At 36.9% G+C, this 25,696-nt stretch overlaps 3 protein-coding genes across 3 annotated transcripts; 2 read left to right on the top strand and 1 right to left on the bottom strand.

The window, feature by feature from the left end:
* The first annotated feature begins 26 nt into the window (after positions 1-26).
* LOC144478274 (uncharacterized) lies at positions 27-20,803 on the top strand. The gene is made up of 24 exons (XM_078196042.1): positions 27-328; positions 388-482; positions 787-1,087; positions 1,172-1,404; positions 1,565-1,757; positions 1,834-2,000; positions 2,074-2,269; positions 2,356-2,547; positions 2,608-2,723; positions 2,812-2,913; positions 3,002-3,238; positions 3,296-3,391; positions 3,489-3,718; positions 3,895-4,105; positions 4,166-4,281; positions 17,193-17,472; positions 17,565-17,762; positions 17,830-18,006; positions 18,090-18,292; positions 18,362-18,493; positions 18,595-18,690; positions 19,457-20,398; positions 20,555-20,726; positions 20,798-20,803. Exons 1-24 carry the CDS (start codon positions 307-309, stop codon positions 20,801-20,803), a joined length of 4,713 nt encoding a protein of 1,570 aa, XP_078052168.1. The 5' UTR covers positions 27-306.
* LOC144478556 (uncharacterized) lies at positions 4,267-10,532 on the bottom strand. Its single transcript, XM_078196573.1, has 5 exons — positions 10,340-10,532; positions 6,211-6,379; positions 5,790-5,983; positions 5,358-5,689; positions 4,267-5,271 (listed from the first exon to the last, which is right to left on the bottom strand). The coding sequence occupies exons 1-5, from the start codon at positions 10,351-10,353 to the stop codon at positions 4,568-4,570; spliced, it is 1,413 nt and encodes a 470-aa protein (XP_078052699.1). The 5' UTR covers positions 10,354-10,532; the 3' UTR covers positions 4,267-4,567.
* Positions 20,352-23,901, top strand: LOC144478558 (uncharacterized). The gene is made up of 3 exons (XM_078196576.1): positions 20,352-20,486; positions 20,555-20,726; positions 20,798-23,901. Exon 3 carries the CDS (start codon positions 20,835-20,837, stop codon positions 22,071-22,073), a length of 1,239 nt encoding a protein of 412 aa, XP_078052702.1. The 5' UTR covers positions 20,352-20,486; positions 20,555-20,726; positions 20,798-20,834; the 3' UTR covers positions 22,074-23,901.
* Positions 23,902-25,696: the final 1,795 nt, after the last annotated feature.

Here is a 25,696-nt window from a genome sequence, read left to right as displayed (position 1 = left end):
CGCGAACGCGTCTATTGTTAAAGTAGGCTTGCAATAGTGATTAATTATTAAATAATTGATAGCGTGTGATCAAATAGAATGACGAAATGTGTTTACATGATAAAGAAAATAATGATCTTTCCAACAAAAAAAATAAATTTAAAAGACATATTACCTTGACAAAATTTGAAACACCATTGCAATAATTTGGTTATACGAGAGATTTTATCTATGTATCTTTTAATGAAACAATTAGTCACGTAATATATATTTAACACATAATAGAGAAAATATTAATTATATATTTAATGAAAATGGATACAGAACATGACTACAATGTATCAGTTAGGTATAGAACTGTTCGTAAGCATTTGGATAGTTTGGGATACAAACATTCTATAACTTTAGATGCGTTGCCACTGATAGAAAAACTGTTAGCTGATCTTCTTCAAACAACAGAAAGTTTGAAACACTTTAAGAGCATTGCACAAGACAATATCGAGGTTTGTATGATCAGTAGTTTATATAAATCACCAACACAAAGTGAAAAATGTGAATAGTAACAAAAACATGTAGATGTCCTGTTTTATGGGATTCGCCCTATATAATAAATGGAACTTACATAACACGTACTTGATTTTGTTCTAAATTGTATTTCTGTGTCATCCTTTATATGAAACAAATAATGTACTACCAGGAATTTATCAATGAGTTTATGAAAAGTGACAAATATTTTGAGTACTTCAGAAAAAATTACATATAAATTTCATGATTTCTTTTTAGTCATTGTTTCTAATTTTAATTTAGGCGCATTCTCAATTACAATCTGCAATTGATCCTTATAAATGTGACAATGCAAGATTGGTAGAAGAATGCAACCGTCTTCACTTGGATTTGTCGAAGGCAAAGGAAAGTCATCAGAAGCAAATCAAGGATCTGAGGAAAGAAACACATAAATTGGAGCGTGAATGCAATGATCTTCAACTGGCATCTTCTCGTAATTTACATAGAATTAAGGAGTTAGAGATAGAATCTTCTAGGAAATCTAAAAAAATCTTGGAATTGCAAGGAAAGTGTTTGAAGCCAACAATTAGTAATGTTGGACTAGGTATATATTCGTAATTATATAAAAATAAGTGCACATACTTTATTGAATTTCCATGTAGTTTATTCACTTCATCAATTTTTTCAGCTTCTAAGAAGCGTCCTTGTTATCCTCTTCGGAGAGCAGTCTTAGAAAGTGAACCATTACCAAAAACAGGGTCTAAAGTCAATCCTTTGCCAAGTTTAAGTACAGTGGAACCGAAGACTGTTGATTTGTTAAACATGGCAGATCACAAAATGAATTGTTTGACTCATGAGGTAACAAAACTAAAGGGAGAACTTTTATTACAGACTGATAATGTGCAAATGCTAGAAAGTCAGGTATACTACTGAAATTTATATTTGCATGACTTTGGAAAAATTCCTCTTATACTGCATGAATTTGTTTGTGAACACTATAGAATGGTGATAATAGGAATATTATTTAATTCATGCATATTCAGAATTAGATACTATCATGTATATACAATTGTATTTGCAGTTAACTGCCAAGGAAAGAGAAATCATAAGGTTGAAAAAATTGTTAGAAGGTGGCAGACCATATTCTGCAGTCTCAAAGGACTGTTCTTGTAAGAAGATGGAAAGTAATTTGATATCATCTACTGAAGAGATAGATCTTCATGAGTTGAAGATACTCCAGCAAGAAAAATTAGAGTTGGAACAACAATTAAAAGGTAAAAAGAAAAATGTAGATCTGGAAATATTTTAACTTATAATTTTAAATGACTTACCTGTTATATTTTGTTATAGAAGCTTTAAATAAACAACATGATGCCATGACACAAGCACTGAAACTTGCAGATCGTAATGAGGAATTAGAAAAAGAATTACGAGACATAGATCATATAGCCTTAGCCGTAGAAGCTGACTGCAATTCTGCTGTTAAAGAAAATAATGAAAAGGTTTCCAAGCTTCAGGTAGTTTTTTAATATTTATAATAATGAAGGTGTACTCTGTAGAAATGCTATGGTTTCATTTATTTCCTCTTAGCAAAAGTTGCAAGACCTCATGACCCAAGTACATATCTTAGAAGGTGAATTAATTGTTGAACGCAGGGAAGTACAAGAATTAAGAGCAGACCTCGAGGCTTGCAGATTGGAGAAACGTAATATGCAACGAAATTTAGAATCTACGTTGGATGAAAAAAAGCATATAATAGATAGGATAAATGAACTGACAGTGATTGGTACCTGAGATTTTAAATAGTAATTTGTAATTAATATAATATTAGTATTGCTGTACTAAATGAACGTTTTACAACTAATTTTATAGAAAAGAATTTGAACGATGAGATAGAAAGATTATCTAGCGAAAACGAGAGGCAAAGACAAGATGTTATTCAGTTACAGTATAGCAATAAATTATTAAAAGAACAAATACATACGAAGGAATCATTGCAAACTGATGCTGGAGTTGCTTTAGGATCAGTTCAAGAAAAAGGAAAGAAGAACGATTACAATAGAGGTACAATGTCAAATAAGTAATAATTTTTTAAGTGATATAGAAACACTTTTTTTGTGGCAGGACAAAATGGAATAAATATTCAAGAAATGTGTAGAGGAAGAGACATTAATATAAACAGTATCGAATATGAAAGTATACGCAAACAATTGGATGAGAAAGAAACTCGATTGAGTAATGTATGGATTTTAATATAAATCAGTTATTATGCATATGCATTTATTATATACAAAATACTTGATACGTGGTATTTAACAATTATTTTAGCTAGAACAAGGAGTTGAAAAGCTGAGAAGAGAAAGGGACTTTTACAAGAATGAATACAATAACGTGAAAGATCGTAATAATAAAACGATAGAAAAAGATCATGTGAGACACGTGTTAAATTATTAACTATATTTTTTGATATCTTTAAAGTATATTACAAATACAGATCTTTTTCGTAATTAAAAAATAGGATGATCTGTGGTCAAGAATTCGTGAATTAAAATATCAGTTAAGTGAGAAGGAGACCATGGTAGATGAATTGCAACGAGAAAAAAATGAACTAGTCCGAGAAAAAACCAATTTAGAGGGGCGATTACAAAGTCATAAAACCGATCATAAACATTTCCATCGACCTTGCAACATATGCAAACGCAGCATTTCATGCAATTGTTCTCCTCCTACTTTCAGAGATACTAACACAGTAAAGGTAAAAATTCGTAAACAGTTAAAAAGATGAACAATGTATAACAAACAATATTTTTAGGGTATTATTGAACGTTTGGAGCACGAACGGGATATGGCCCGAGCGGATATTGAACGATTGAGGGAAGAGCGTGATGCATTGCGAGAAAGATTGAAAGTAATTACCTTTTTTATTCATATATATAATATTATGACACTTTTCTTGTAATACTTCTTACTGTTATCAATAAAACTTTGTATTATTTTATGGTTAGATAGCAGTAGAAGCACATACGTCCGAACAGCGTCGATTAAGAGAAACATTGTCCGAAGTAGAAACTCGTTTGAAGCAAATAGAGAAAGAACGACAGGAGCTTTTGCTCAGTCAAGGAGCACGACGGGCAACCATAAATGGATTAGAAGATCAATTGGAAGATCTAAGGGAGGAGCTAAAGCGAACTAAACAAGAACTGTCCACTCAACGCACCCAGTATTTTCAACTCAGGTATTTCTGCTTTTTCTGCAAAACATAGTAATTATTTATTTATAAACTTATTAGAGTAAGTAGTTATCACTTGAAGAAGAACGTTCATCGCTTGTAATTGCATTTGTCATTACATATCATTAATTTATTTTGTTTCAAACTTAACAAATTAATATTTAGAGAAATTGGGTATTTAGAGCACTACAAGACCAGACCGATCAGTCACTGGGTGACACTCAGAATCAATTAACTCAATCGAAGTCCGAATTGAATAAGGCGTTGGATCGTAATAGAACAATGGAACGACAGCAGTTACAGTTTGAAAATCAGATAAAGGATCTACAGCAGGAAATTAATCATTTAAAGACAAATATGACACATTTGGATCATGAAAAGGATCAATTGTTGGTGAGTGATACATATTTGTTACTATATAATAAAATAATAAAATTAAATAATTATTGTTAGATGGTATTGGACGAGAAAACAGAAAAAATAGCCGCGTTAGAGAGGGAAATGATGCTAAAGGATCAACAAATCGTAGGATGCGATCACCAGATGCGAGAATTACAACACAAAAACGAGTGAGTATCATTTTCTTCATTTATCAAAAACAAATTCGTCGTAATTCTACAAACGTTTGTTATAAGTTACAAGTATTTACATATGGTAATCAATTTGAATCGAGATGGAAGCAATCAATATCGCAAGACTCAATATATTGAACACTGCATTAGAAAAATATACTAAAATAAATAGGACTTCTTATGACACTTAAACGAGCGTGTAAAAGTATTACGCGCACAGTATTTTCGTACATTATATGTACAACTCTATTTACACATATTTGTAAGCATATAAAAGCAGTTCTTAGAAGTTGATTGACTTCATGTTTTCGTTAAGAAACCTGGCCAAACTGACTGCAGGTGGCTGACAACCACCCGGCGATAGGAGACTGTTGCTTTCCAGTTCAGACACTTCAAAGCTATCCGTGACCCTTTTGTAGCCGGGTCTGCACTCGCATCTAGCTTTCAATTCAGGCTCCTGGGTTTTCCACAATGTTGGTTTCGGTATCCTTCTCGCCACTAACCATTCCCCTGCAGTGCAAGGTCCTTGTGTATACAATTTGTAACAAGTTCTATTCATCACTACCATGCCTGGGGTAGACTCACAACTATCTATAACGTCTTCTGAACACTTCTCAGTTCCCCTAAGTGCGCTTGTACAGCCACAAACTCCGTTATAACTGATGCCATCGATAGAAGGTCGCACATTATGATCGTATAAAACAATTTGTCCATTTGAACATGGCCCTTTCGTTCCTACTTTGTAACATGTCTTCTCTTGAGGGAAATAAAGTCTTCCTCGTTTGCAAGGCACTAGCGTACAAGTCGTTGAGTCCACTAACATGTGTCCATATTCACAAGGTCCTCTAGTATAGAGTCTGTAACAAAATCCGTCTGCATAGTGCACATGGTTCGGTTTGCACATACACTGAGCTCGAACAGTGTCTTCACTGGTCACTGCATTTGTGATAACAAAGTGATGGCCTTTTAAACATGGGCCAATACCGCCTGTGGAGAAATATCCATAAATTATTTTAATTGTGAATACACTAGACCGAATTAACGTTCAGTTTACGATTAGCCTGTTGTCTTACCTAATTGGTAGCACATTCCAGTTGGCTTATGATAATGAGGTAACTCATGGCTGCAACCGCACACACCTCCTGGCAAAAATAGTTCACCAGGCTCTGTGCATGGTCCTTTAGTGTAGTGTTCGTAGCAGCCTTCGACACTGCCCGACCAGTGGTATCTACCAAGTTCACCTGTTTCTGAGCAGGAACACACTGTTAGGCCATCCTCGTCTCTAATGAGGAGTTCACCTTTTGGACATGGTCCTCTAGTAAACTTTGGATAACACTTGTCGTCCCTAGGCCAATATACTTCACCCTTTTCCGGACATGGCTCTGGATCGCGGCATACACCCCACCTTTATTAAAAAAACATAACATTGCCAATGTGCCATTCGATATCAAAAATTGTTCGACTCATGCATACATGCTTGATGTATTTCGCAAATTCTATACTACCTAGATTTTCCAGAGGTCTCAGGCACTGGTGCAAAAAACTGGCCCTTTGGACATGATGCCCTCGTGTATATTGAATGACAAAGTGCGTCTCTAGGTGACTGTGCAGTGCCAGGCGGACACCTGCACTCTGCCACAGTTCCACCTCCACCTGCAGCAGGCCCTAGTTCCATTGTTTCTGGACATGGGGGTCCAATCTGCATTGAAACAGTATTTTTATTTGATCGGTTTTCTGCGAGGTGCACAGCTGATACAAACAGCTCGTGTTAGATTTATTCTTCTGAACTTCTTCAACTAAGCTACAGAATTCAGATACTTTATTTTCACTGTGACAACATGAGAGAAATATATGAGGCTTTTTTAAAAGATGAGCTACCAAGAGAGCACCCAATGGTCTTTCTAGAAAGAGAAATGCAGCACCTGCCTGGAATATTTTGTAACACTTTCCATCCGCCGGCCAAAATAACAATTGCCAGCCACGTGGTTGGGCGGCACAGGGATTGCTCGAGGGATCTGCCCATGGCGGAGGCATAATTGCTGATCTAACATTTAATGGTAGGAACCAGATGACGATCAGCAGATGCTTCAGGGCGCTGAAACATGATTATATTAAAGAACCTTAAAAAAGTCTTAAGCGCGAATAGTTTTATAGATAAAAGTTGCGTTTTTTCAGTTTATATATTTTAATCGTGCACAAAAAAGCACAAGTAGACGCACAAGTTCGTCACGAAACAAGAGCAGAAAAGTGAAAATTCCGATAGGAAATTTCCTACCTGTGCACACGTGTGTCGGGTTTGAGCGAACGACAGGGAGGAGCAAGAGCAAGGCAAAAATAAAATGACCATACTTTCACTGTTTCACTATGGCAATGGCATTGTCCCTGGCGGCAGGGCTCAGAATGACGACACGCATGTCAAATAAGAATACCATCCCGCACGACTACCTCACGACTTGCAGACTGAAAGCAAAAACACTTTTCTCTTTCTTCTTTTTTATTGACTCCAAGCATTCTAAATTGCCGGTGACTCGAACGCGGTATCCGGTATACAGCTTTGATGGAGAGATGGTATCTTTCAAGTACAATTATTCAATGAATTCTTTCAGAAGTATTGCAGCTAAAGTTGCATTACTCCAAGTAATAGATTTTTCTTCACAGTGCAAAGTGATCACTGATCAAAATGTGTTTGGCACTCTTTATCTGTCGTGCACAGAATTCAAAGCATGTTTGGAAGATTTGATGGGGGTCTCTTATAGAATACGGTCTCTTATAGAATACAGATGCAAGGAACCTTGGCATCTAAATTCGACCACCTGCTGCCACGGTAAGCTTTCATCCAAGACTTTCCCATTGCAGTTGCGGAACTAGTTTCGTAGGTCTCCCCGTTATCGTTTTATTAATTACACTTTTTCGATTGGTGTTCTAGTTACATACGTGCTCTGTAATTCGAATGATCTTTATTGAAGCCTTACAAATACATTCTTCGAGACACGGTAGCCAGATGGTAACTAATTTTGTTGGCCAATGATTTTAGTGTTAGAAGACTATTACATTTTATAATAATTCTCGGTCAGCTTTGAAAATGCTTAAATGGATCGGGATGAGAAGTTTCATGAAGAGACATATTCTGATCGACGGTCGTCATTCGCTTTTTTTGTTGTTCTCGCTATATAACGAGTAGCAATTTGCCTCGTGCCGTTTCGTTTCGGAGTAGCCGATAGGGAGGAGGTCGCGTGCCGTTATGGGGGACTATCGCGAGTGTCGCAGAATGTAGCGCTTCCCCTTCCGGTTGCAATCATTGTAGCTCACTGTCAGACCAGTGTAACCAGTTGTTCACGCGAATCAAAAGTGAGAGCAATAATGGTCAGGATTTCAGAAAAAATTGTTCTAAGCACATGCTACAATTACTGCAATAATTTCTTAACTTTGTCGATTGGAATGAACATATCGATGTCCTTGAAGTCGCGAGAACTACGATTTTGGAACAATTTTCTTGTTTAACGTAACACATTTCCTTCCTAAAGATCGATTGTATTTCACAAGCATTTTAGGTACGCCAGTCAGGTATCAAATCATCATCGAAAAGCCGTAGAAGAAGTTTGAAGAAGCGAGTCCTATCCGGCTGTACCCTTCGAAGTTTAGCGCCGATCAAGAAAATCGGCAATTATGATAACGCGATTTAATTCGCGACTCCGATAATAAGAGAGCTGCTCGCACGGAATTACAACAGGTGTGCTCGCGCGTTCCTGCCTCCCAAGTAATTGCTTTATTGTGGCCGTGTGCACACGAGAAGTAAAAGTAGACCATTGTTCGGACCGGGACCTGGAATATTCATAGAAGCATAGCGAATGGAGGCCCTCGTTATCATCTCCTTTAATGCGGGAGTACTCCAGCTAATTGCCCGTTGCACAATCATCTAATTACCGTGGCTACCGGGAGCAATGATTGCATCACTGCTTTCACGTTTCGCCGAGTTTTAATCCGCGAATCGCCGAGATATACTTACGTCGATCAGGATTAATTTTCCGTACAAACCACCCGCTGGAACCCACATTGCATTGTTGCTCATAGTCTAATTACTAGTCGATTGCAACATTAAAGAATGTACGTACAGATATTATTGGACCTTTTTTAGCGCGATTTGCGGTGAACAATAGAGCGTCGTTAAATCGTAGCCGTGGCGACAGAGTTTGCAATAATGACGACAAATGTGTAATTCGTGCAAAATTCTCCGTGTGTGGGTGTTTCAGTAAAAGGAGAAACGTCTCGTTTAAATGACGGGAAAACCATTCGTGTAAATCATTAGTATGAATTTATAAAAAACTGTGGATCTTTAAGCGACACCAAATTTTCTAGATACAATTTATGAAGTTAGAGAAATGTTTGCTTTGTCGGTGATTCTGATATTTTGACGTTGCACTGCAAGTAATACTGATAGTAATAAAAGAGTATTGTATTCTTTATATTCATATTCGACATAAGAGCACAAAAGTCTGCAGTCTAGCAATTTATTTGCATGGGAACCATGGATTCCGTGAAAGCTTGCTCGCGTTGCTGTTCCGGTCGCAGCGATGACAGACGAGACAGGTACGATGATGCTCCTTTATTCCGATGTTGATGAATACATTACACATACAGTGTCCGAGAAATATGTATACAGCCTGAACGATCTGAATTCTATGCATGAAGGGCTCCTAAAGACAGACTATACATACATAGGTGCGCAAACTTATCGATTCCATTATGATTATTTTAATTGTGTTCAAGATCAGGTTCTTCATAATTATTCTCGTCGCGACCTCTTCTCTCTTTGGTGAACTACTTTTTGCGAGGTATTCAGCATTTCATGTTTTCTTTCACGTTCAGATTCTCTCTCTCAGTTTTTACAAGCAGTTGCGCAATGGTGGCCGCGTAATAGACGATAAAAATCGTCGGCGTTATGTCATTCGAGTCGGTTCTGTTATTTTAAAATGTAGAGCAGACGTTTCATAGATCGATAAATATTCAATGTTTCTCGAATAACTGAAACCAAAAATTGGTGCGCAGAATTTCAGCTCCGATTCGCTTCTCAATATTTAGTTGACTCCAATTTGACTTGGAAAAGTATGGGAAATTTCATTTGGAAAATCTAAATCCTTCTCATAGTGTCCGAAATAATTCTGGTAAAATTTGGATAGAAAATTTTCCATTGAAATGATCGATTTGGGTTTGATCGAACGCTAAAAGAATGTTTATGAAGGGTGTAAATGGAATCTTTTACCGTAATTGATTAGTAAAGTCTAAGTCAAGGAGACCACTTAGGATGGTTTTATTCAGTGAAGACAGAAACAGTGTCAAGGTACACCGGTGGCTCTTCTCTCATTACGAAACAGCTCAAATTTATTCGAAACGAATAGCATACGCATGTCCTGACAGAGTAATTCGATAAACTCTGATCATCTGCTATTAGGACAGATCGCATTGGCAAACAGTGAGTGTTCTGTTGGATCCGTTTTGAACAGAACGAGAAGCGTTACGCAATCGAGGCCGATATAGTCGAATAATAAGATGAAATATCAAATTGATTTTCTCCAGTCGTCATGCAGAAGAGGATGTATGGTAAAGATCACATCGTGACATTTATGCCGGTGAAACGAAACGACCTTTTCGAGTTAGTCATTGCAATTGTGCAACTGACTTCTCACTGTTACTGGAGGAACATGTTCTCCGATGAAGCCGATCGAGTCAATGATTCCGAGCATTTCAGAAAGTGATGACATTTTTAATTCATCCTTTTCATTTTATTACTACCGTAATTATATTTAGCGAAGTGAAATCGGTCATAGCAGCGATGCTCATAGATTTTCATCACAAGTAGTCATACAATTTGGAAAATGATCAGTTGTTTATTTCAACAATCTGACATAGAAATATTTCAAGTGAATACCAAACACGATAATATGTTAGACCGCGTAGAAATAATTTGTGAAGTATTTTTACGAAGCTTATTATGATAATGTTTCGATCATAATCTTTTTGTTCCAATGCACAAACGTAATGATTTATAGAAACTTACGAAGTGATTTCCATGGTGGCGATCTCGTGGGATGAAACAGGGGTGAAATAAAACAAACAATTGTCACATCACAGACATAACACTCCTAGGATAAATATAAGTTCACCGAGTCCTTTCCCCTGTATGGTAACTCGACATATCACGTGCATCGGTCGCAGGACACGCGACCACGAAACGATGCTATCCGTTCGAATGCCGCGTTCAAACTGAAACCACCGAGCCCCGAGGACTCGGCAAAGCGGCTTCACTTGGCACTGTCGCTTCGATTACCTAACCGCCCCGTGACAACCGAATCGATCCCCCGGTTTACCTTCCTTCGTTCCTTCTTTCCACGTTTCTTCCTTTTTTTGACGGTACCAAGCCGAGCCTGCCCGCCTATACTAAATCGTGAGGCGTTAACGAGGCTTATGGTTTTTGTCTATTGTAAAATGCGCCGTTTTCGTATTAGATAATGCTCCGACCATGCTGCGCCGTACACTGACCCGAAAAACTGCTTAACCCCTTGCACTACGACTCCTTTCACGCTGCGTTGATTAGCACTTATTTGTTCTTAATACTGTTCTTAACAGGACCAGATATTTTTGTTTTTTCTATTGTCTTTATTTACTTCCGTTTCTAGACTTTGATAACAGAAGAATTCAATATTATTTCGACTTAGAAGAAATTAATATTATTTATATTTATTAGATCTTGCGTGAATTCTTCATCGCGAGTCTGAGTCGTTATTATAGCGCAAGAGGTTAATCACTTTTCTATCTTTGAAATATGACCTTACTGCGATTTTTGATACAGATCATTCTTGCGCAGTAAATTATATTCGCGAGTTCCGTATAAAATCCAATTGATCCAGGAACCGCTGACAAATTCTCCCGGTCAAAGAAATCTCCTCAAAACGGTACCTGTGCGGCTATGCGCTTCGCATCCGGCTCAGGTTCGCTCGATCACGCATCCAAAGATCAGGAGAGGTAAAAAGAGAATCGCGCGCGGGTTGTCGCGTGTAGGCTTTCGTAACGGCCGATCCACAATGAGGCATGAAATCATGCCCGAATAAGTTTGCAAACGCAACAGCACGGCATCGGAATTCATATGGTGTTACCCTATCCCGGACAATCTACCTAGGCTCCGGTTTGCGCTCGCTTTGCGATTTTACATAATCCTTCGTCCCGATTGCACTCGCGGATCTCTATCCGTCGGTGGATTTCCTTGAAAATTCCCCGGTTGCGAAAGGATTTCGCGCCGATTCCGCTAACCAGGAGCCACTTTCATCGGCGTCGACCTCCGAAAGGTCGGTCTGCTCATGATTGAGCCTCGTGGCGTTGCCGGACCCTAGTGACGGCACAAGGTTGCATCATACAATCACACGCGTGGAAGGGTTCCCAGACGAAGTGGACCAATGTTCGAGGACAGTCGAAAAGCTGAACTTTCAAGTCCTAGTACAGGAACTTGCCTCAACCCCTTGCCGTACTTTAAGGAATCAGACTCGTAACGGAGATTTATAACAATAAGCTGTTGAGCATGTGTGTTTATCCATTCCTTTAAGAAGGAATAAAATTTTATTCTCTTGTCATCAATATTTAAATATTCTAGTAGACGTAAGCACATAATAAATATAAAATTCCTTTTTCTTCGAAGAAATTAGTGTGACCGAAAAAGTTCTAATCATAGTAAAGAAAATGGTACGGTAAAGGGTTAATAGTTGTACCCTTAAATGAATGTGCAAATCAGAAGACAGAATGATCTACAAACGGATGATCTCTTCGTTTTCGAGATAATAGTAAATAGTGAATGAAGACAAAATTTGAAATACACCAGGGTTTCTTGAACGCATTCGACACTCTATGAAACGTAGATGCGCAGGGTATACCATGGAAGAGTAAATTAATTTTCAACAATTGTTTTAAGTAAATTACAATTTCTTACAAACTAACCTGTCAAACGAAAAGTATTTGCTCGAAAACAAAGAGTTTCCGGACCTATGCACACAATACGATACCGAAGTTTGCTCGCCTATCTTCGGTCAAACCCAATATAGTTGTGACCATGGGCCTGTTGAGAACAATACCTCTGATCCACAATCTGGTCCACAAATATTTTTTCGCAACGGATCATTCCCACTCTTGTTCTACGACAAAATATTAGCACCTGCGATGATGACATTTTTGATGGTAGTTCATCCGGATCTTCTAACATCTAAAACTCCTCTTACCGAATTCCTCCGGGTCTTAACCTTGTCGACCAAGCGTTAACGTTGTTCTGATGAGTCACTGTAAAATCCGGAGCATCAACGGTCCAGGTATCTCGAGGATCACGTAATCTCTAAGGTCCGGGAACGTCGAAGAGATTACAACGGTTGTTACGTTGGTTCGTGGCACTCTCACGTGCTGATACGCGCGTAGCATCGAAGTTTCGAGGAACCGTGCAATGCCCTTTACCTGTAACGGTAAAGGTGAACGGCACCTGGATAAGGGCGGCCGCACTTTGACATTCGTAGACGCTGACAGAGTACGTAGACAATTAGTTAAACTCATCTCCATGGTTTAGTTTTCGATTTCGTGTCAAGGCGGTGTTCTTTCCATTCCCTACGTTAAAACTTTGTAATTTTTAATCGATTGCTTACCAATATATGCAACCTTGGGATGTGTCATCGACGAATAACTCAGGGGATAGGGGTATTGTTGTATAGCCGCCTCAATGGAAACCATAAATCGAAGGTGACGCACGGTTAAATGACGTTCAAGGACCGACGCCGGTTGCAGCAACGCTTTCGTAAGTCCTCCTCGAGGAATGAGGAGGTCCCCGAGGACGTGCTGTTGCAGCCGCGTGGAATCTGAAACGCCGGTTTTCAATTTTGAGGTCGGATTCCACGGGATGAACGAGAACGAAAGTATAAGTTGTTCGATGGCTGGGTTAGGTCTGGGGTCTCCTAACTCTAACGGGACGTGCGATGACCTTCCACGATGCATTCGATTTGGTTCGATGTTTAGTTTTATTCGAATATTATATTACTTTATTCGAATTTATTATTTTATTTTATTCGAATATTTCGAATATTATATTTTATGCGAATATATGGATACTTAGAATTTTCATAGGAAGGAAGCAAATACCGTTAAGTAGATTTTTACATATGTTACAACAACGTAAGGACTTCGTAACAGTGTAGGTAATACCGCTTAGTATTTCTTGCTAGTTAAAAAGTTATGTAAAAGAGGGAGAACAATGTTTTGGAATGCCCGCTAAAACAGCTTGAAACGCATCTTGGTAGAAAAATCGCATGAATAAAGATGCACGGAGTTGCCGTTCTACGAACAACATCAGATAAAAGCGTAACGACAGTCTAGTATAATCCTTTGGTATCCAAGCGAGCTGATCGTAGATAGCGAAGAGGATCGATTAGGATCTGGGTTCGCAAAAATTTGCGAGGAGTTGTAACGTTATGCAACAATTCGGAGGAGCGAGAACGTCTTTCCAACTTTCGTATTCGGTAGAAAGCGCTCGCTTCTTCAATCAGATTCGATTATGATCAAGGATCGACGGTTTTTTTTTTATTCGCAATTCATTTCCTCGGAATTCCTTTTAGCCGTGATATGTAACTTTTACGGAGTCGTCGATTCTCGGTTATGAAAGCAGGTGGGCTCCGACAGGGATATTAGTGCCCAGCCGGGGCAATTAAACGCGGTGGAAATGGAATACCGCGTGAACTTCCGCGATCGTTCCATGGGCGAACCTGGCTGACACGCGAGTACGTTGTAAATCATACGGTTTTTCCCGGGTTTTATCGACTCCCACCTTTGCGGAAGCTGGATCTCGAACCTAGATCCACGGATCCCGGTTCTAGACGTCCGGAAGTGTACTTTGGGAATTTATCTTAGACAAACTATAATATGCGATATGTCGTTACGAAACTTTGTCGATTTATTTTCACTAATTTGGCTATGTTTTTTCATTTTTCTACGCCGTTGTAGAAATAATAATGCTAGCTATTCGATGATCGTGTACACCACTTTCTCATGGTGACAAAGAAGGTATTTATTTATGTCTATTATGTTTATTATGTCTTTTGCTATGTATTTAAATCTAGTTACACCGGATGAAAATATGCCAATCTAATCGCTAGACTGTGGATCTTTATGCAAAATAAAAATTCTCTGTATTAATCGTAAAAAGCAGTAGACAGTTAAAAATTTATTTCATCTCTCTAACAGTTCTGATAAGCTTAAAATAATGCATTGACAATGTCACATTTTTTGAGTCTTTTTCTAATGAGTTTTATCACGACAAAATTCGCACTCCACTTATCACTATTATTATTTGTCAGACTATTTTTATCAAAGATTCATAAAAATGACTGGTTTTGCAATTTCAATTCAAAATTCCTACTGCATATAACATTTTCTTTTCGAAATGATATCACGACTTTTGTAGCCATAACTAAAGAATCAGTTTTATGAACTTTATATTATTTTATATGTATTCGTAACAAGCATATATTTTGTTATTGTCACTTATACCAGTGCCGGACAAAATAACTTTTAAATCTAGTGTTATTTACGAGCGATGTAACGGTAGGGTTGCTAATCGTACCATACACTACTTTAAATAGAAAACATAGATCCGCAATGATTTTTCTAGACTAAAAAGAACGTATGTTCAACGTGGTATTCATCCTTCTCAGTTTCGAAAGTCTACATTTGTGAATTTTGGTTCAACAAACTAATGAATACATCCTTACGAAACTTTGTAGAGTTCTTTGCACAATCTTTAGCTACGTTCACGAATTTCCGTGCTTCGCTATCATGCCAGTCTATCGAGTCTCTCAAACACGTTCTGTGACGTTAGTTATTCATTTTGGTGACTCTTATCGGTCCGCGTTGCATACAACTGCGCATGTAGACGATCGAGGGAGGTTCGAAGTGATCCCAACACGTTCATGGGAACGATTGCTAATGGTGATTAGTCTGCGACCCGGCAAAAGTACTTTGCCCAACCCAAACCTGCAGTTTCTATAACACTTTCTATGAGACTGTTTGCGCGTTCCTCTCTCGCTCCAGCACTGTGGACGAGTTAACTTTCCTTCGGCTTGTGCAAATGCCGCGGAGAAAGGGAGAAAGAATTGCGGATATGAGCGGAGAACGAAGCGAGATAAACTGATTTTCACGCTGACAGTGTTCACGGTAGCCGCGCGTGTAAGATGCCGCCGAATCTTCCGCGTTTTCAGTCATATTAACATCAAGAAAATCTCTCTTAATGAAATATTCCTCCCAGAAAACCATTAGTACTGTGTTGTCACTCACCTGCTTCTTCCTTCCTCAATGCCATACACTGGAAACGCAGTTGTAAGCTATTTCAGACACTGTTTGAAATCCTGAATTATCCGCAGCTTTTAACATTTTACTAAGTCTTTTTCTGCATCATTGTTCGGAAAATATTTCGATTTTAAAATGAGTTTTAATCTTAATTGCTCCCAGAAATTCCTCCCAGAAATAAAAATATCTCTCGAATAGATATCACTTGTTAAAACTGCATAGACCAGTTCATTGGTGCGACTGTCTCGAACAGTTTGAAAAGATTCACTGCTAATTGGTAACTGCGAGGAGAGGAAGGAGGAGGATAGAGAGTTGCTGTTTACAAACAGCTGAGGCCATCGCACTCGTATATAATAATTACAGGTGATCGCGTGACAGAAAGGTAGCAACGGTGCCAGTTATTAATTAGTTGCGCGATCCATCGGATTTAATTCTAAACAGGCATTCTTCTTGCCGGGTTCGCTCGCCGAGTCCGTGACACGATTCCGACTTCCGATTGAATGTTAACATTGTTCTGCTTCGAGGACAATGTTAACAACCATACACTGCGAATTTCTTTGTGTGCTTGCTGCACTCTGTGATTGTAAAAAAGTCAAATCGATAATATACAATTGCTTCGATTTCGTGGCAGTTTTATCTATTCCAGTTACTGGTTGCTAACTGAATAATTGACACGTCAATAAGTTTGCGATAGAGCAAGTTAGACATCCAAAGGGTTGATGGTAGAAGAACCCAACCATATTCTGATCTATTCCTAAGTCGATCGTGCGAGTATCTCTATGGAAATCGAGAGTGAGATTCCGGAGGATGCTCCTCGTCCCTCGATTACGCTGGAGCCGATTATGTAACCGGTAACGCGGTACCAAAAGGAAAAAGTTTTAGCACACCGAACAGACGACTTTCTCTCATCTCGTCGTCCTTCCTTCGCGTCGTTGCGGCAGCTTCCCTTCGATGCTTCTTATCGGCCCTGGTTCTCCCATCTTCCCCACTTCTATGCGCACAAAAGCGAAGACAAAATCAGGAAATCACTGGAACCAGTTCCGCGAGGGATTGTTACAGAATTGACAGTCAGGAGTTACAACTCGTTTTCGTAATAAATTGTCAGAATTTGTTTATTTTCGTGAAATTTGATCGTATAAATATATACTTATCCATCATGCTCCAAATTGGCAATACGAGCAAGACCTTCAATAGCGAACGACAACTTTCTATCCGATGCCACCTTGTCCTTACGTATTCAGCGTTTAGCCCCTAATAAAGTTGTTCTCTGGGCTACGTGATCCACAAGTGAAACGATATCTGACTATGTAGATGTATTTTCGAGGAAGGATTAAGTAAGCCGCCTAATACGTCGACGAATAAAACCCGCTACGTTTGTCCTTGTCCTCTTTCGAAAACGGTTCTTGCGCCACGAGGAATAACTATGTTATTCGCGTAATCGATTACGAATATTATTACTATAATGTTACAGTTGCTCCCAGATTTCATAAAAACATTACACGGTCGAAGCGTAAAATATCTGATTTTTTAATTACGATTATCGATAGATTGACCATCGAGAAAGCTGCGGATCAAGAAAGGCAGATGAGGGCGATGCAGCTGGAAATGGAGAATTATCAACGTCAGCTGCAGACGTCCACTTACGATCGGGAAAACGCTATACAAGAGAATCGCAGGATTCAGGATGATCTGGCAGCGTGTACCTGCGAAGTGAGAAACATGCAACGAGAATTAGAGGCGTCGAGAGCTGAGTCCTTCGACCTGAAGAGGCAGCTGCAGACTTACGTCAGTGAGGTGCGTCGAGCTGAAGAACTCCTCAATAGAAAGGTGACATTTCCCTCTATTTCAGATGCGCTTGAAGCGGCGAATGAAAATGAAAAGTTGTAGAAAGATCTTCAGTATGATTATGCGATTTACAGGAAAATGAGAGAACGGAGATGCTGAACCACTTTAGAAGTCTAAGTTTGGAAGCAACTGTTTTGGAGAATAATAATCACAGTTTGGAATCCGAAGCAGCAGAAGCACGGGGAGCACTTCAAACAGCTAGAGATCGTGTGCTGGACTTAGAAAGGCAGCTGGCTGATAAAGAGAGTCTGATAAGTGGCTATGAAACTCAGGTAGGCTGCTGGCAATAGTTCGTTCAGGAAGAGTTCGTGGATTTTTATTGATGTATGAGTTTCCCAGATCAGTGAGCTGACTCAGAATGTTGCCAGCATGGAGACTCAGTTGCGCCAGCAGGAAGAGCAGAAGCAGAGAACAGAGTCTGACTTAACTGTTGTTAGAGATCTCTGCATGAAGTTGGATCAGCAGAAGGACACGCTTATGCACCAGTTGGACGACAAAGATTCAATTAAAGAACAAGTAAATAGATACAAGAAAATTCTAGTTGTAACATATCGATATATAATTCAACGGCATTTTGGCAATACTACTCCATCTTTTAGTATGACATGCAAATATCTAAACTGAAAGCTGAACAGACGATAATTCAGGACCAAATGAACAGGGATCGCGCGACTGTAGAACGCCTGGAAATGCTTCTAGATCAAGCCAGACAGAAGTCCATAACTGTGCAAGCTAATAACCAAGAACTACAAAATGAAATGTCAAGATTGAAAACAAAAATGTCTGACTTACAAAGCAGATTGTAAGGAATAGTTGTCCGATTTTTACAATGTTCAATACATTTTTAATTACATTTTGTTTGTTGTTACAGGAGCTCGGAATCGGCGAAGCTTCGACAGTACCAAACCCAGGCTGCTGAGTATTCCAAACAAATTAGTGAACTTCGTAGAGAAATGACGAACGAGAGGTTTGATCGTGCTAGAAAGGAAGAAGAAAGTCGGAGGTATTTATTTAAACAATCTTTATACATATATATATATGTATATATATATTATTGGAAAGTTGGCGGATCGAATATGATCTCGAGAACTATTGATCCCATAGACATCTAGAATCCCATGACGAAGATTCTTCCAAACAATATACATCTTCACCTTCCAATAACAGAATTCCTAATGGTTCCAATGATACGGTGTACAGGTAAACCTATTTAAGTTGTCCAGCAACTGATCTGATGCAGAAATGGAGGGCCCAAATTCTTCTAACAAGATATGATTGAAATTTTATTTCTTCCTCTGTCAGTCTTCATAATCCAAACATGAAATGGAACTGTTTCCTCCACTTTTGCATTATCTTATCTCCTCGCGTCTTGACACTAACAAACAAAATTGAACCTGCCAGGCAAATAGACTGGCCGAAGAAACCGTACACCTCGATTTCCATACACTCCCATACACATACACCTGCGCGACATTCCTTCCCGTCGGATTGCAAGTGTTTGCCCCTGAAAAAGGCTTCACAGAACGCATCGTCGAATAAATTGCCAACGGCATCCTTTGCCGCGATCAACAAAGCAGTCGCCTCAAAACTGAATAATACCAATAAACGTTCAGAGTTATGATGCATTAGAGCTTGCAAAAATTAATAGTAATAATGTAACCGTTCATTTAGTGGCAATCTTAATACTTTGCAATCGCATTTTTCAAATGCATATTATTTCATTGGTTCCAAATAAAAAAATTAATAAACATAAAAAAGTCAAACTTCATTAAAGAGTATTACAAGTAAACTTATATAAAAATATCGGTAGAAGTTTAGTAAAACAATTAGTGTTCTGTTATAAATAGTTTGCAAAGGAATTCTTTTTTTTTATTTACAGGTCTTTAAACTCAACACCCGACAGTTTTAACGTAGATTTAAATGTCGTAATATAGGAGTAGATCATTTAATATCTATCGGTCAATAGATCTTTACAGAGCGAAGAGCACGTCCCTGCGATCAACAAAATGCAAACAACGAATGAAGTTTACAGAGGTATTCCTTGTATAAATATAATACTGCGGTCGGACAGCACTATGAAATCGACTCAGTATAATTGCACACAGAGAGATAACAGTCAGTATGAGAATGAAAATAAAAATCAGAGTTCTTCTCAGAGAAGATATGAACAAATTAGTATAAGGACGGAAAAACAACTAAATTCGTTGCCAGTTATTAAAGCACAATGTGAGCCCACATTGTTTTCCGATAATATTCAAACGAATTCTTACATGACCGATAAATTGTCTGGTTATAATATTAAATACTCTAATAAAATACCAGATATTACTAAAAATCCAATTGAACTGGTTAAAAAAAAGTTGACGTATTCTGATAACGATACACTAACTGTGGATACAAGAATGGTTGGCACAAAGCTGAAAAAAGATTCAAATGAAGATAGCAAAGTTGTAGCAGATGTTAATAGAAGTAAACAAAATGAAGATATTAAGTATAATAGAGAAGCATGGGAAACTTCTCCAGTAACAAAATTAAAAAAGGCTCCAGGAAGAGTTTATGAAGGTGAAATAAGTTCTACGAGATCAGAAAAAGCAGAAGAACTTGTAAAAAAAAATGTCTTGACTTTCGTAGAAGCAAATTCGCGAGCAGAGCATAACCAATTAGGACAGTTATGCAATTGTAGTAAATATTATCAAAAATATAAAGCACCGTTTAAGTATGAGAAACATATATTTGATAAAATTGTACCAAAAAATATTGATACCGGTGAACAAGAAGAGAATTGTTGTATCAATGCAGACCATAATTCGATTAATTGTACTGCATTAAATGTAGAACAACATCTTAAATCTAATACAAATTATAATTCTATGGAATATTCTAAGTTAAAGATGAGTCCAGGAACCAAGTATGAAAATTTCATTGAAGGAAATTCTGTTAAATTTTTTACGAGCACACCGAAACAAAAAAGTGCAGTATCTAAAGATTTATTAACTGTAAATATTCCAAGTTATTGTACTAATATAAATTGTGATTCGAATAACTATTCTACAATCAATTTCAGATCAGTAAAGCCTGTTGCTGATTCTAGCATTAAAGTTTCTTATCGTATTGCTCCAGAAAATGAAACTATTTCTCAAAACGCGACGGAAGTTCCCAATTGTTACACGAACAAAAATTGTGATTCCATTTATCGTTGTTTAGCAGGGCAAGAAACTAAATCTGTGAATACAACAGTAAGCTACAAATCAATTGGCACAGTCACTGATAATTCCTTGGTTACAGACAAAAATTTTTATCACACTAGATTTGAACAGGGACCTAAAACAAAAGATAACACTACGATGAACACACTCGAAGGAATGTTAACGGGAATAAAAAACTATAATGATAATTACAAAATAAAGTATGGCATGCAAGATTATCAGCATAGTAGCGTAAGTCGTAAAAGTACTGATTGCAATGAAGTAGCAGACATAAGTTCGGTGGATTGTATGAGACCAGAATGCATAAAAATACTGAAGGAGATCAAGGAGTGTACAAAGACATTGGAAGAACAGCTGGCAATTATGAACAAAAATATGAAAACCAAAAAATGTAGACAGCAAAAAGATATAGTTACACAAGAACCAGAGAAGGAAAATATTTCCATACAAGAGCCTAGCATCAAAGATTTCAAATTTGTTAACTGTACTTATGCGGATTTAAAACTAAATGAATTGCCAGTCAAAATTTTTCAACAAAGTAATAAAGAAATGAGAAAGCTAGAAAATGTCCATGGAGAAACTAAATGTTGCAATGAACGAGGGAGAATTTATAGTACTAACAAAATGTTTCACAGATCTGGAAACAAAAATAAGTCCAACACAGACCAGTCGCATACCTTAAAAACAATAGAAAGTACGAATTACACCAATGATTGTTCAAGTTTCAAAGACCTAATAGTCTCCACAAGCGACGACAAAAGTTTATCAAGCGAAAAAATGTATCTCTGTCCTTTTCCTGATCAGACAAGTATCTTTTCGAATAGAAATTTGCTAAGAAAAAAGGAAAAAAGAACCAAATTAAATGGATTAATTAGCCAACCTCTAAAAAGAGAAGAGCGTGCCGTTAGTTTAGGAAACATAGAACGGTCACAGGAACGTTGCAATTGTTCAGAGAAAACTATTACAATGCTATTTTTAACAAGAGGGGTGAACAACTCGTATTTAAAATCCAGGTACAAGAGAATGGAATTGAAAAATTTTAAACCTAAATGCTTAATAAATGAACTGAATAGTAAAAGCGATGAGATATTAAAGAAGCGCAGAATGCAAGTGCCTACAGTGTTCAAACAATTGAAATCTTCAAAGTGTAAGATTGAAAAGTGTTTAGAATCGACAGAGAATACTAAAAATGTTTGCTGTCATATTAGAAGTCGGTCAAATTCCGAAATATCCAATTTGTGGACGACTGTTTGCACACAGTCGTCTAATTTATACATCACATCTGCCACTTCAGTTTCTCGCGTTAGTTTTGTAAGGAATTCAGATAATTATGCTAAAGAGAGAACAGATAAATCTGGCACATGTGTATTGAGTTAAAAGCAAAGCGAAATTTATGGTATTTATAGTATTAAGAGGAATTCGCCTTAAGGGTTTAGTTTTTAGCTTATTCGAAGAATTTGTACAAATAAAAAATGTGAATTGTCGCCGAACGAAGACTGAACTTGTATTTGTGAATAATTATTTTATAAATTCGTGGTAAACGAATTTACAGTTGTAATACTATAAAATAAGAAGGGATATGTTTAATGTGTACGAAGATATTTAATAGTTTAATCTGTGAACATGGAAAACTGTAGTAATGGCCATAATCTGAAGGAATTAATTGTATATGTTGAACGAATAAATTATAAGACTATATTAAAGTAATTGTTACTGTATAGTAGTTATACCTGATAGATTAAGGGCGTATCATATTTTCTATTGTACTAAGTTTTTTATATTTACTTGTTCAGCAAATAAAACGTAATTTGTTCATGGAATAAGAAAATGAGTTAAACTATACTACTTTTTTTAGACACAGTTATCTTTTTCGAAGTAAAAACCTAAGAAAGTTGATTTAAAAATATTTTATATCTACGAGATATAGGTCTAATAGGTATCTTAACACTTCAGCTACCGGGAAATTAGTAATATTGGCTTTTTAATGATTGTGCTATATGTAAAACGAGTTTAATAATACTGCTCAACAAATTCGAACTTAACGTTAATATCTTTCTTACTATTAAAAGGAAAGCAAATTAAATTTTTCAAAACTGAACCGAGGGTTTATGTTGAGTGAAATTGTTGTTAGACAGTGTAGCCAGAGATAATTTATTGATTTCCGAATAAAATTGCTCTCGCTATTACGCAATCTATGAAAAAATTCATTGAAGTAATATTAAATAACCATCAGTAGATAATGTATTAAAATTATTTGTCCATCAATGACAAGTCCAAAGAAATAGAATAAACAATATCCAAACGATTTGTATGTTCAGTTTTTAATAGTGTTTCTCCTTCGTATTCAGTAATTTATTATATATCATTCTTTTATTCCTTTACACATACGTTTATGATCTCGATGATCGTACGAAACGTTGAACATGTAAACTAGGTAATTACAAATAATAAAAATAAAAAGCCTCTCGATAAGATTCTCTTTTTTCTTCTTCGATCCTAAACGTTCAGCTATTCAATTTGATTTATGTATATTATGTATATGTATACTTATATATGTATTTTATATATATACGTATGTGTCTTCTGTGTGTGCATATAATTTATATATAAAATACATAATAGAGGCTCGCGCAAAGTTTTACAAGTTTTACGAGTTTTTAATAATAAAGGTATCGGCTTTTTCGTTTACAATCGGTGCCAGCCAGTACTTTTTTTTATTTCACACACACTGTTACTCTCACTCTCTCTCTTTCCCTCTCTGTCTTTCTTTCTTTCTCTCTCTCTCACCGTATATCTTTCATTCTCTCTTTCTCTCTCAGTTGATATTCACTGGTTCGTCGATTCAATAATTACAAAAAGATCTCACACCTTGCAACTTCCTACGTTTTGTCATAATCTAATATAATACAAGAATTTTCTCGCTTGCACTTGACGTTCCTAAACGTCTAATAATCTTATACCCTTAATGAGAAATTTATACAGAGCTCGTTAACATCATGAATGAAATACAGGCATTATGTACAAGTATTTATAATTATACATATATGTATATATGTATAAGATAGTTTCTTTCCTTTACTTTTACTCCAAGTATGATCGTCTTAAATCGTAACTTCGAGGACATGGACGAGTACCGGGGTAACTCGACGAACAATACACATACACACACGTTCGGCAAATGCGAGTTTTCCACCCAAACGCAACTGATACCGACATCTGATCACGGTGAAATTTTCAATTAGTTCATTGATAGTCCTAGAAACAAAAATGAATGTTTCCATTTAATTGAGGCACACGAGACATCATGCAATTTTTCTACAAAATTTAATTCAAATTAAATTAAGAAACAATTATTGTATACATTATAAAATGAATTTAAAAACATTTTTAAATTGATTCTTACATACTCTTTCTAGTATTAATGGTCTTCAAGATAAAGGGAGGCCCGCGCCTCTAATTTTGGTCACTTATATTTATCCTCTTGTTTCATATGATGGATGAAAAAAAATGAAGAAAGTCATCGCATAGCACCTCTCAAGAAAGTAAATTAAATAATTAGTTTCTTAGAAAATTCTGCTGACTAACATTCGCAAACTGAATTATTATATCGAAGAAAGAGACATATTCTTTGTGTAATGATACGCTGAGAAATGATGTTTCATGTACATCAATCGGACAAAATTAATTAAAAACTACGTAGGAAAAGAAACGAAGTTTGTTGATTTTTTTCATTTTTCAATCCATAACACGGAGCAATCGAAATTACTATTTTTATAGTTGACTTTTTTCTTCTAATGTTCGTTTCTGTTTGTACAGCTTATAATACAAAATAGTAGACAATATTCCTAAGTTTAAAAAAAAGTAGATCAATGCGAGGAGACGAGAAAAATCTAACAACTATCAACTACAAACTGTGTTCTTCTTTTCAAGATTTCTGTAAAAGCATAGTGTTTAAAATTCTTAATTGAAAGGATCATTCTATTCAAAATTGAAAGACGTTTCAATATAAAATTATCTTAGAAGAAATGTAGAAAACCAACAAAATTATCAAAATAATTGTAACTGTTTTTTTACTATTGCATTGATTTACGGGTAAATCATAGTACCTGAGTACTCGAAAATTCAATTAGGAAGAGTTCTACTTGCGCATACAATGAACTGTCGATGAATGGAATGGTAAATTACAGAATTCTGGCTCATAGAATTGTGTCGGCATATCCATGCAAAGTCATTCAGCGGTTATTTCTTGATTGAAAAGCATTTCGCTGGTTAAATTGTTGAGAAAGCGGTTAAAACAAGTATTATCGGGAACGATTGCGTCCTAAGCAGGACAATTAGTTCTGAAAATTTGAAAAACACTGGCTTCAACAGGGTTTAGGCCTTTGCTAATATCAAGTATAAATACATATACTTACGACTGTGTCTAGAACACACGAACAATTGATCATTTTCTAACCCGATCGAATCGAAGCTGTTGCTTTCTGTTTGGTGGTTGCCGCCTCGTCGTTTTTCTCAGAGTTCCGCAACTCGCACACGCCGAAGGAAAACATTTTCTTTATATTTCACGTGCGTAGACCATCGAGAAACGAACGACTTAGTTGCAACACGATGAGCTAAAAGTGCAATGTTAGAGCTTATAGGAAGTTTTGGAGTTAAGGGTGCGCTTCGACTTTCGTAACAGAGTATCCTAGAATTCTGCAAAAATCAACTAAAAAATAAACAATAGAATTCTTTTAGATTTCTTTACACTAGAAAAATGAATTGAAAATGTAGTTATAACACAATGTTTCTATAAGAGGTCAGTTTGAAAATTTGGGAAAAGAAAGCCTTATAGAAAAATTTGTATTGCACGTTTTCAACTCACTTATCCTTAAAAAAAATGTCTTACATTGCAAATAATGGGATACTCTGCGTACGGATCCAAAAATTCTGTTATGGTTACCTCTGTCATCCAAGGGCAATATTTAAAAGAACCAAAAATTCAATACTCCATGGTTTCG

The sequence above is a fragment of the Augochlora pura genome, chromosome 2 (assembly GCF_028453695.1).
Source record: "Augochlora pura isolate Apur16 chromosome 2, APUR_v2.2.1, whole genome shotgun sequence".
In the NCBI taxonomy this organism is placed as follows: Eukaryota; Metazoa; Arthropoda; class Insecta; order Hymenoptera; family Halictidae; genus Augochlora; species Augochlora pura.
This window is presented reverse-complemented; position numbering and strand designations above follow the sequence as displayed.

Excerpts from the sequence above, each read along its gene's own strand:
- LOC144478558 (XM_078196576.1), top strand. The coding sequence starts at position 20,835 with ATGAACACACTCGAAGGAATGTTAACGGGAATAAAAAACTATAATGAT.
- LOC144478556 (XM_078196573.1), bottom strand. Across the intron at positions 5,984-6,210 it reads AGTGTTACAAAATATTCCAG|ATTGGACCCCCATGTCCAGA; the intron begins GCAGGTGCTGCA and ends GTTTCAATGCAG. Across the intron at positions 5,690-5,789 it reads GAGACCTCTGGAAAATCTAG|GTGGGGTGTATGCCGCGATC; the intron begins GTAGTATAGAAT and ends TTTTTAATAAAG.
- LOC144478274 (XM_078196042.1), top strand. The coding sequence starts at position 307 with ATGACTACAATGTATCAGTTAG. Across the intron at positions 3,392-3,488 it reads CATTGCGAGAAAGATTGAAA|ATAGCAGTAGAAGCACATAC; the intron begins GTAATTACCTTT and ends TTTTATGGTTAG. Across the intron at positions 18,007-18,089 it reads AAGATTCAATTAAAGAACAA|TATGACATGCAAATATCTAA; the intron begins GTAAATAGATAC and ends TCCATCTTTTAG.